Source organism: Daktulosphaira vitifoliae, unplaced genomic scaffold, assembly GCF_025091365.1.
Source record: "Daktulosphaira vitifoliae isolate Bord-2020 unplaced genomic scaffold, ASM2509136v1 Scaffold_1, whole genome shotgun sequence".
NCBI lineage: Eukaryota > Metazoa > Arthropoda > Insecta > Hemiptera > Phylloxeridae > Daktulosphaira > Daktulosphaira vitifoliae.
The window spans coordinates 61,759,592-61,772,202 of NW_026099572.1; the positions used below are offsets into that span (position 1 = coordinate 61,759,592).

The 12,611-nt window shown below is 23.9% G+C and overlaps 2 protein-coding genes across 5 annotated transcripts; one reads left to right on the forward strand and one right to left on the reverse strand.

Annotated features, from left to right (window-relative positions):
- The first annotated feature begins 932 nt into the window (after positions 1-932).
- Positions 933-10,784, forward strand: LOC126895987 (ubiquitin-protein ligase E3A). Of its 4 annotated transcripts, XM_050668362.1 has the most exons (15): positions 933-1,059; positions 1,648-1,762; positions 1,857-2,000; positions 2,940-3,582; positions 4,550-4,776; positions 4,839-5,031; positions 6,322-6,671; positions 6,729-6,920; positions 8,304-8,618; positions 8,673-8,817; positions 9,123-9,337; positions 9,506-9,673; positions 9,733-9,888; positions 9,959-10,176; positions 10,525-10,784. In XM_050668362.1, exons 3-15 carry the CDS (start codon positions 1,893-1,895, stop codon positions 10,643-10,645), a joined length of 3,051 nt encoding a protein of 1,016 aa, XP_050524319.1. In that variant the 5' UTR covers positions 933-1,059; positions 1,648-1,762; positions 1,857-1,892; the 3' UTR covers positions 10,646-10,784. The 4 variants fall into 4 exon arrangements, with proteins under 4 accessions (XP_050524319.1, XP_050524316.1, XP_050524318.1 ...); XM_050668359.1 differs by lacking the exon at positions 933-1,059 and having other exon boundaries at positions 1,354-1,789; XM_050668361.1 differs by lacking the exon at positions 933-1,059 and having other exon boundaries at positions 1,354-1,784.
- Positions 10,785-11,225: 441 nt separating this feature from the next.
- Positions 11,226-12,558, reverse strand: LOC126895990 (endoplasmic reticulum resident protein 29). The gene is made up of 3 exons (XM_050668366.1): positions 12,343-12,558; positions 12,021-12,196; positions 11,226-11,943 (listed from the first exon to the last, which is right to left on the reverse strand). Exons 1-3 carry the CDS (start codon positions 12,445-12,447, stop codon positions 11,478-11,480), a joined length of 747 nt encoding a protein of 248 aa, XP_050524323.1. The 5' UTR covers positions 12,448-12,558; the 3' UTR covers positions 11,226-11,477.
- Positions 12,559-12,611: the final 53 nt, after the last annotated feature.

Sequence of the window (12,611 nt, forward strand, 5' to 3'; positions counted from 1 at the left end):
AAAAATACCATTTATTCAAATACAGCAGCCGTTTGCATGCAGAAGATAAAGTGTCGGGACAAATTTTTTTTTTCATTTTATAGTACATGACATAAGCTTTCATTTGGTATATGTTATTTAAAATTTAAAGGACGCAGTATTTCCGGAATATTTTCATAAGTTAAGTTGAAAAAGTTAGTTATTGTAAAAAAGTTACTATTTTAAATCCCCCTCGTTGAGCAGGTTAAGTGTTAGATTTTCAAAAAAATGATATCAAATGAAAGGTAAATATTTAAGGTTTTAATATAAAAAAAAATTATGTTGATTTGTTGATTTTTGAAAAAGGTATAGAAGTTTTAAGAAAAAAAAGTGAAAAAAATTTACCGATTTTTAGTAAAAATTTTAAGTAAAAAAAATTGAAATAATGTCAAAAATTAGCGATTATTAAATTTTTATTTTTTTGGGGGGGATTTCCTCCGTTTACGGTGAACGAGGGAGTTTTTTTTACAAATTTTGAGGGTAATGTCTTCGACTAGATACGATTTGTGATTTTTTGACGTATTGTTGAAAGAAATCGGTCCAGTGAGAGCTGAGAAAAAGTAGTGACAGACACAAAAAAAAAAAAAATTAACACATCATGTTAAAATTAATACCTTCTCAGCTTCGCATCGAAGCTAAAATATTTTCCGTCCTTTTTGGCGATACCACTAATTGTACTAAATTTTTTATTGTATTGATATGTAACTCAATTATAGATAGTTTTTTCGTAATATTATCGAACATTAATATCAAACAATTTTTTTATCAATATTCGAAATATTTTCTTTACTAATTAAGATTTCTCTTTTCAACATCATAATTTGATGAGTTAAGAAAATTGTTAACTTTCCCATTAAAATTTATAAATTAAACAGCTGTTCATATCATAAGACTGAAATGATGAATGGGGGGAGTAACTGACTTGCCTGTCTTAATTGAATGGGTGCTAACTATAATAAAGAATGCAAGCCTGGAACTTCCAATTTATCACCAAATAATAATATATGACAGCTAAAGATAAAAATTAGCAAACTATGTAAGGTATGTAAAAACTTAATGATAAGATTGTTAATAGTTTATAATAAAATTGTCGAAACTACTATTTGATATGATTTTTCGACTTTCTTGTATTGTTATCTGTAGTTTTTGCTTCAATGGAACAAACTATACTTTTTTTTCTTTTAGAGTTAATAATAATTTATAAAACCTTAATAACCTATTATTTTTGAGCTTAAATAACATCTGTTTGCCACTATTTTTAAAAATCAAGACACAATTAATTAAAAATTAACTAAAAAATATTAACCAAATGTTTATGTTTTTCTGCCATGATATTTAAAATTATTTCTTTCCGTCACACTCGCGCACTTATAATCGACCCTTTGACGATACTGAGTTGGGTTCTATTGTGATTTGTGCTTTTCATCATTGCACCTACAGTTGCCTAGGAAGTGGTTAATTGTTTTAACGTATGTGTTTTTCATCTTTGTTATGTACTTAAATAAGTGATTACACGCATACCTACATATTCGTATTCTACCCATTCTTCTAAATTAATTACTACTACGTACTTGAACAAAAGTCATAATTATTAACAAGATTTTTGAATTTTATTAACTGTTGAAATAGAAAATTTTATGTTTGTGAACAATGTCATAGAAATTATAGTTCCAGCAAGTTAAAACATAAATTGAAAATACTGATGATAATTCGGCCAATCAAAACTAGCTAATGCTGATAATATGTTCGTAAACCAACTAAATTTAGTAATGTACTTTCTACTTAAAAAAGTGATGTGAGATTTGTTAATTAGCTAACTATGATTATGATTATATTAGATTTAGAAATATTGAAATAATTGACCGAATGTTAAAATGAAAAGAGATTCTGCCAAAAAATTGATTGAACGTTATTTTTATTTGATTACGGAAGGCTGTGGAAATGTTGATTGTAAAAATGATTACTGTGCATCCAGTGAAAAGGTTTGTAACTACTAGGTATTAATTAAATTACTATTATGTGTAAAGCTGATATAAAATATATTACCATTCAGATAAATTTGAATGTAATAAAACATTTGGATAAGATATTTCTATAGGCTTTAGTGAAATAATAAGGTGAAGTGGAGTAATTGTAAATTCATTTTTTTTCTTTAAATATTTAAAGAGATATTATTTTAGATTGAACTGTTTTGGCACTTATATATGTTGATATTATATTTAATGCAAGTTTGAAATAAAAACTTGTGAATTTATTTAAAAAAATACATTTAAAATTACACACTACAGCTTACTAGATATTAAGTTTAAATTTTTGGTGGATTAGTTAATGTATTTTTTGTAATTACTATCATGTTCCTTCTATTGTTTCTGTCTTACTGTTTTATAAAACTCACTATCCTATAAAAGAGTCATTCAATATATTTAGTATTTATATTGGATTCATAAAATAATGATTAATTTTAAATAAATAAATATAGATAAATATTAAACTTAAATAACTTTTATAGTGTTTTTAATAAGATAAAAAACTTTAATATCTATTTAATTTGTTTTAATTTGTATTTGTTTATATATTCAACCAAAAATTTATTTGAATTTAAGTGAATTTTTCATAATTTTAAATAAAATAACTAATATTATTACTAGTTGATGTATTATAATAGTATTATATTCATATATATTTATATATACATTAACAAAATTGTCTTATATTGGCTATATATATATCTCCTAAGTTTCAGATAACTTGAATAAATAAAATTAAAGATCTGACTTACTTTGAATAAAAGTTATTCAATTTTATGTTTTCTAATTGTTTTAAAGATAAATTTTAAAATTATCAACTTAAGACAAATTTATTATATATATTCCTAACATAACATTTCAATAATTTATCAATTTTAAAAAATATGTTTATAGTCTAACAAAGTCTCTGCTAATGATGCTGCTGCTCTTGCTATTCGTCTTTTTCGTCTAGATGCCAGACTATGTGATGAACATCCTATAAAAGTTGCACGTACAACTGACAATCCATCAATATCGGGAAATTCTATACAGGAAGCTACAACTTCATTTGCTTGTAGTAGTAGTAGTAGTTGTGCACAAGATATTCGTCGTTTATCTCATGATGCTTGTGTACAAACAAGTTCTTGTACTGTTTTTCAAGTAAATCCTGTACATACATCTGAATTATCAAGATCATTATCTGATACCCAAATTACCCAAAGTACCCTTCCTTGGTCATCTGTAGAAAGTGAAAGTGATCCTACCCCCTTTATAGTAAGTGTAGAATCAATGGCTAAAGAATCTCCATCTATCATCAAAGCAGAGTCTGTGGATCAAAAAAATGAAGATTCATCTATAATAGCTAAAGATGATGAACTGAAAAAATTGGATACCAAAACTGAGCCTCATGAACAAAATAGTTCTACAAATCTTTCATCAAATAAGGATATTCTAGACCGTTTAGATGTAGCTTCATTAAGCATGCCAGAATCGGTCGATTTAAAAAACTTGGATATTTTAAAAGAGCCATTAAGACATGTTACTAATTGTCAAACAAGTAAGTTTATTATTATTATTAATATAATATATAAAACAAATTCTGAGTAAATCTGTGATTATTAAAACAAAAAACTACAGATAACTCAAAGATATTATTTATAGTTTATTATACATTATTGTGGTTTTTTACAGATATTTACCTATATATATAGGTAAATTGACTACCAATTTTAATTAATTGCTTTTATTGTGTTAATTATTTACGGAAAATTTTTGTATCTTCTTTAGATTAAGGATTGTCAGTTGGGATTGAACTTGTGTTGTAAATGTAAAATAATCTTAAAAAAATTTTTCCTTAAACCTTAAAAAGTTGAAAAAAAAAACAATTTTCCTTAAGCTTTGACTAATCAAAATTCTACCGTATTTATAGATTTATAAACTAATCAGTTTCAATCAAATTGGGTCAATGTTTTACAAAATTTTTATTAATTTTCTTTGTGTTTATTTTTATAAAAATTCATAAATAAAACTCTGTACAAAAGGTCAAGAAGCAATCTTTTTATAGCTTAGCTGGCACAAAGTCAATAATTGTTATTATGTAAATGTGTTAATTTTTAAACATATTTATCAAAATCTGAAATATGTAATGAGTTTTAATTTTCTTTACTAAAATAAAACCTTTTCAATTTTAAAAATATTTTTTAATTTTTAATAAAATCTTGAGTCTCAAAATATATACAAAACATCGTATATATGTAAACTTTGAAGGCTTATTCAAAATTTGGCAAAATCTCAAAACATGCGTGTCTGTTATTTAGCGTATTATTTTATGAATTTTGGCAACAAAGAATTTCATGTGTTTCTGTTTCTTTGTATTTTCTTTTGAATATACTTGTGTATATATATATATATATATATATATATTTACAATATGTTTATTTTATACTAGTACTTTTATGTAAATTGAAATTCAAGTTATTATTTAATGTTATATTTAATTTATTGATTATTATCAATGGTTTCAGGTATCAAATATTTAAATGAAACTAATGTAATTGAGCTTACAAACAAATGTAAAATAATTGATCCACTAACAGATAATAATGAGTTATTATGTGCTCTTTATCAAGTTTATTCATCACCAGAATCTTTGGGCAATAGTTTTTTAAAACAACATCCAAAACACAAGAAAAACACTCTCAAACTTTATAATAGAGCTAAAACTGCTTTTACAAATATGACCAAAGAAAATGTAGGTGTTTGAAAACTTACAGAATATAAAATAGTATAACATTTTTGGTAATTTTCATGTAGATTCGTCAAATGGAAGTTGAAAAAGAATTGGATGATAATTCTATTGATGAAGAGGAAGAAGAAAATCAAGAGAAAATTTCTGAAAAAGAGTTGGACATAGAAGGTCTATCAAATGCTTATAAAGCATTAAGTAACATAAAAAATGATGGCTGTTATAAAGACATATTAGTTCTCGCTATAAGTTCATTATGTGGTTAGTTAATAAATATTTTATTATAATATTAATACTATATGTTAAATATATAGAGATAATAAAAATAACAAAATGAATTTAATGGTAATAATATTAATACTATTTAATAATATATTTAATGTATTAATTAACAATTATTGTTAATTAAAAAAAAATACCTAGTAACATAAATCAATTTGTTTAGGATAAACAAAACCATTTTTAAAATACTGTTAGCAATTAAAATTAAAATATTAATGATTTCTTTTACTGGATATTGGCATATAAATCACTACCTTTCACAAAAAATAAAAATTGATTTTTTGAACTTACTTCCATTTTATGTAATTTTCTCAATTATTGTTAAAATTAATTTTAAAAAATTATAACACATTTAAAAAAAAAAAAACCCAGCACAGGGTAGTTGCGGCACAGTGCTGACATGGTATAATTGGGTCAAGTATAATGATACCTAACTCTGATGATTTTATGATAGTGATGATAATCACTATCATAAAAAATTCTTCGATGCAAATCATTAGATAATGTTTAATTTTAAAAAATTGGTGGATTATTTCAAAAGCTACATGATCGCTAGTTCCTTATTAATATCCTGATTAGTAAATAAAGTATATTAAATGAAAGAGGGATATAAATATTATTTCTCATAAAAAAATTGTATGATCCATACACTTTTCAATAAATTAAAGCATTATAAAGTTAAAAATGTAAAATATAAAATCCAAAACTTTCACACAAAAATAGCCCTTTTCACCATAAAGATAAAATAAAGTTCGAAATTTTTTTTACCAAATGCTATTTTTGTGTAAAAATTCTGGATTTTTATTTTACATTTTTAACTTTATAATGCTATAACTTATTGAAAAGTGTATGGATCAATACAATTTTTTTATGAGAAATAATATTTAAATCCCTCTTTCATTCGATATATTTTTTTAAATAAAACCATTTTCCTTTATATATTTATTCATATATTACACTTATATATAAATCATAAAACTTGTAATCAGGATATAAATATAGAAATAGGAGATCATGTAGCTTTTGGAATAATCCACCAATTTTTTTTAAATTAAACGCTATACAGATTTGCATCAAAGTGTTTTTTTATGATAGTTATTTTAATAACTATCAAATATCATTATACTTGATCCAACTATATCACATCCCCAATGTGCCGCGACCCCAGTGTGCTGGGTTTTTAATCCTGAGTATTAATTTATATTGAATCCTTTAATATATAGTATATAGTATATATTATTTATATGTTTATTTTTCTATTTTTTCTAGCTAAAGTTACAGTGGAATTACAATTTTTGAAATCTAAATCATATCCTATAAGTGATAAATATTTAAAGGATGTGGTACATTCACTAAAAATAATATATGAAATGCCATTTTTGGATGATTTCATATTTGTTGAAAGAATTGTACCTAGATTAGTTGCAGCTACCTGTGTCCTACCTATTGCTGAACAAGCAAAACTTGCGAGATTTTGGTGTGATGTATCTAGTGAAAACACTTTAAGAAAGATTTTACATTGTCTCCAAGAAGTAATAACATTTCAGTTAATATCTGCTGAATATGATGCAACTTTTCAAGAAGAAACTACTGTAACATCTGCCACAAAAACTATGAAGGTTATTTTATTCCCCTACATCAGCATGATTTTAACTTATACATAAATTTTTTTTTAGATTTTATATTATGCTAGTATAATGGCTGGTGAATGTGACAGACCCACCAATAAAAGTGAAATAAAACCAATTGAAAAAGCAGAAAAAAGAACTGAAGACATTAGAGATGAAAATCTTTTAGAGGATATTTTAGTTAATCCAAACCCAAAAAGTAAAACAAACAAAAGTGATCCTCTTGCACAGATATTAAATGTAAGTAAAAAAATTGATTAATTATTATTTTGTTTCTTATATTTCAGTTACCTTACATTTAATGTTTTTATTATTCATTACTTTTAATTTTACAAATTTATTTATCATTTTATCTTCGATGCGAAGCTGAGAAGGTATTAATTTTACTATGATGTGTATTTTTTTTTTCATTTATTTTTTTTTTTGTGTCTGTACCACTTTTTCTCAGCTCTCACCAAACTGATTTCTTTTAATGATACGTCAAAAGATCACAAATTGTATCTAGTTAAAGACATTACCCTCAAAAATTAAAAAAATTTCCCTCGTTCCCTGTAAATGGGGGAAATTGCAAATTTAAAAATTGCTAATTTTCGAAGTTTTTTCAATTTTTTTTTTAATAGATGCATAATTACCTATCATTTGATATATTTTTTTTTATAAATTTGACCCTTACCTGCCCACAAAAGGGGATTCAAAATGACAACTTTTTCACAAAAAAATTAACTTTTTGAAGTGTTCCGTAAATACTGACACTTTTATATATATTAAATTAAAGCTTATGTAATATACTTTATTATGGAAAAAAAATATTTTGAATTTTATTTTGTCTTCACGGTGAAAATGGCTACCGTATACTATTTTTGTGTTAAAATTCTCTATCTTATATTTTACATTTTTAACTTTAAAATGCTATAACTTTTTGAAAAATGTATACTATATATTATATAGTTATATATACTAATTAACCAACTTTTTTTTTTTAATAGTCTTTAAATAGAGTTTGATGATAAGTATTTTAAGTAAATTTACAAATGATATACAAATGATGATAAAACATTTGTCATTATAGAAAAACAGTAATTCAGAAAAAAAATATTTTTATAATTAAAGTTAAAACTGTAAAACTTTAACAATGAAAACAAACATATTCATTTATTAGTTTTAAAAGTGGTATAAAGGGACCTCTTATTCTCGGTATAATAATATTTTAAGTTTTTTAAATATTAGTTCTTTGTTGGATTAAAGAAAAAAATCACACTATGGTTTATGCTAACTTATTTAGAGCATAATATTAGAGATTTTGAACTATTTTATATACATTGTCTTCTTATATCTACATATATATATACAATATTAAGAAATGGTAATATTAATGATATATTTTTATAGTATTTGTTTTAACATGTTTAATATATTCTGTTATTCTGCATATTCTCTTTAAATCTGATTCTTTTTCTTTCATAAACATTTTAAACTCTTACTTAATTTATTGATTGTATTAGCATGTGTATAATATATATATCATAATTTAATACATAACTTTCACTTTTTATAACTTTTGATATAATTATAATTTTGTTAAAAATTTTAAGATTATCAGTATTCTAATAATGTATTTTTTAGATTAATATATTGTCATGTCGTGCACCACTCATACCTATATCCAAATTTTACAATGAGTTATTAAGTGATGCTCTTGAAATGGATGATGATTACCAAACTTGGAGAGAAAATGGCAATGATAAATTTTCTTTTATGACTCATTCATTCATTCTCACGCCAGCTACTAAAACATTAGGTCTTTATTATGATAACAGAATACGGATGTATGAAAATAGACGGTTCTGCCTTATTCAAACTTTAATCGGCCAACCAACTCATCCTTACCTCAAATTAAAAGTTAGAAGAGAACATGTTGTTCAAGATGCTTTAGTTGAGGTAGATATAATTGTTGATATTTAAATGAAGTATAAAAAAATGTAATTTATTTAGCTTGAAATGGTTGCCATGCAAAATCCCTCTGATCTCAAAAAACAGTTAGCAGTCGAATTTGATGGAGAACAAGGAGTTGATGAAGGTGGAGTGTCTAAAGAATTTTTTCATCTAATTGTAGAAGAAATATTTAATCCTGATTATGGTAATTTTCTTCCTATTTCTATTTTATACTCTTGAAAGAATTTAATGAAAAATAAAAAAGATGTAGCAACTAAAGATCTTTAGATCTTTAGTTTTATCTTTACAAATCTTTAAAACATAAATTATCTATTCAACTGACTAGTAAAAGATTTTAAAATATCATATTTCATAATGAAATATTTGATCAATGAAATATGCATATGTGTGTTATTTTTTAAATAAAAATTATATTACAAAAATTAAAAAAAAAAAAAAAATTCAGTACAAATAAAATTGTTATTTTACTATTTTTAATGTTTATTGTAGGTATGTTTGTTATAATGAATTCAGAATCTGGTAATCCTACATATTGGTTTAACTCTTTTTCTTTTGAAACTGCTGCTCAATATACTTTAATTGGACTTATTGTTGGTCTTGCTATTTATAATAATGTAATATTAAACATTAATTTTCCTATGGTTGTTTACCGAAAACTGTTAGGAAAACAATGTACTTTCAATGATTTACAAGACTGGAATTTAGTAAGCATCAAAAATATTATGTGTATCATATTTAAAAATATAAATATACTATTCGAATAAAAATTTATGACATTAATTATAATTAATATTATATCATTAATAATTAATAATAATATTATTGTAATTAATATGTAAAAATGTTAATATTAACACATAATACTTTTTTAGGAATTGTTTAATGGTTTGAAAAATTTATTGGATTATGAAGATGATGATATAGAAGAAATGTTCATGCAAACTTTTAGAATATGTTACAAAGATGCATTTGGTGAATTAGTATACCATGACCTTAAGGATAATGGAGATCAAATTACAGTTAATCATATTAACAAAAGAGTAAATTTACCATAAATAATAAGTAAATATTTGTTTTATATAATTTTATATATTTACAGGAATTTGTTGATAAATATGCAGATTTTTTGTTAAATGAGTCAATAGGAGTTCAATTTAATGCATTTTACCGTGGTTTTCAAAATGTTATGGAAGAATCACCTTTGCAGCATCTCTTTTGGCCTGAAGAACTTGAACAAATTGTGTGTGGTAGCAAAGTAAGTTAATTTTTAGTTTTAAGCATCATTTTATCAAGTAATTTTTCCTTTTTTTAAATATTTTTTATAGGTTTTTGATATGTCAGATTTAGAAGAAACTACTCTTTATGAAGGAGGATATCGTAAAAATACTCCAGTCATCAGGTGGTTTTGGAATTTTGCACATTCACTGCCTAGGGCCTCTCAACAAAAATTACTACAGTTCACAACTGGAAGTGATAGAGTTCCAGTTGGTGGATTAGGAAAACTGAAATTAACCATTACTAGAAATGGTTCAGATTCTGACAGGTATATATTATGTTTTCCAGTAAAACATATTAATAACTTTCGTTATTATTCAATCAAATATAGTAGATTGAATTAAAAGTGCATATCTCCAAAATTTGTGTAACTTTTTATCTGAAATATATTTTGTACATAAATAAATGTTTCCCAACCTTTTTAACATAATGGTCACCTTATTAGTTGTTATATGACTCTTACCATAGGTGCACTTTTATTCAAACATGGGATATATTTTAAGTTTATAAAATTAAAAAATTAAATAAAAATTTTTTTTTACTTGTTTATCAATGTATGCTTTTATAAACAAGTATGTATTGTTATTGATTTAATATAAGTATTATAATGTAATAGGTTACCCACTGCTCATACATGTTTCAATGTTCTTTTGTTACCTGAGTACAATAGTCAAGAAAAATTGGATGAACGTCTTTCAAAAGCTATAAACTATGCAGAAGGATTTGGTATGATATGAATGAACCAATCAAAATTTGTGCAAGTTAAAGTAGATTGAAAGTAAAAACAATTGTTTTTTTATTCCTGTTTATCTTCTATTGTAATTATTATTATTAATGTATAAGTGTAATGTTGGATTATTAAAATGTTATATTATATGTGAATGTGTTGTTTATTATCTAATGATCAAATAACTTTTTAAAACCTAGCATACTACAAAAATTAAATACAAATAATATATAATACTTATAAAATATCATTTTATAAGAAATGATATTTAAAAATTAATTATAGAAATCTTGCAAATATTTTTAACAAATATTGTATATTATTTTTCTATAGTCTTTCATAACATTTTATACCAATTAAGCAAAAAAATTAATGACCGTTTCATATTGCCACCACTGTAAATATGAAATATAATACAAACAAAATAATTAATATATAATAGAACAAGGAAATAATTAATATTATACTGAATTAAATCAAACTGAAAATTGTGTTCTTTTATCTTTTAGTCACATTGATTGAATTATTTTAATAATAAATAATAAAAATTCAAGAAAAACTCAATTCAAAACAAATTTTTTTACAATATATATAATTTAACAAAAATAACCATTTATTATTCAACAATTACATGTAATTTATCAAAAACTTATTCATAATATAATAATAAGGAATGTGAATATTAAATTAGATAGATTTTAAGTAAATAGGAAATTCAGAAAAAAATAAATTGCACATAAAAAAAAATAATTTGATGAAAAATACTTTATCCTTTTCATTAATGATAAGTAGAAATAGCCTTTTAAAACACACGACCCTGTTAACACCTTTGCAAAAATATATTATAGTTCATCATGTGGAATGCTGAAAGACTCTAGGATATTAAGACGTATGCTCATATCTAATTTTTTTTCTTCAGCTAAAGATCCTTTAAGAATATTTTTAACCCGAACAGTTTCTATCTCAAAAAATGTGTCACCTTTTTCAAGTGCTTTCCTCATGGTTTTTACATAAACTTCAGCTGACTTTTGATTTTGTTTTCCTTCAGTAATATCCCATAGCTGTTCTGCTTGTAATAACAATTGTTTACGTTTCTCTGTTAATTTTTCTTTAGAAAACTGAGTTGCTAAATGGTCAAATTTTTCTAATGTTCCAGGAAGACCTATGTATACAACAGATTTACTATATTTGGCAATAAATTTTTGCAATTTCTCTAAATTAAAATCTTGATCCGTAAATGTTAAAGGTTCCGAGGATCCCAATATAAATAATTTAACTGAAGGCAAATCCTCTTTTGATAATCCAAATCTTACAATACAAAATTTAATTAAAATTAATATTAAAATAATAGTAAATTTAATTAATAATAAACATTTAAAATATACCTAGATGCTAAATCTTCATTTTCTTTATCTCCATAATCCTTGACTGGAACATCAGCTATTAATAAGTCATCTACTGACTGATAAGCAGACCCAAGTTTGACAAATTCTTCATGTTTTTCTCCATAAGGATAAGCGACATCAAACTTTACAATTGAAACTTTAAATTTAGATAAGATCTATAACAAATCAATTTAAAAATTTTAATTGACTAAATAAATTATAAGAAAATTAAATTCTTATTAATTTATCCATAATAATAGTTAGTACTTATATTTAATGTTTAAAAAATGATGATAAAATTTATTTGGTAAATATTTTTTACCTTGTCAAAAGTATAAGAATCTAAGGATACTATTCCTTTTGTCTGGCTACCAGAGCACAGGCTCAATATTATAAATAATGTACCAATGTTCCACAGTAAATACATTTTTTTTTTTAATATTATTAATAAGTATAATAATCTTCTATTTTTTCTAACAAATTTAAGTTACTTTTTTAAAGTATTATAAATATAAATTTTACACGTACATAATTCATTGATAAAGATCTGCCACCGGCAATGTTAAACCATGGTACCGACAATACAGCAAT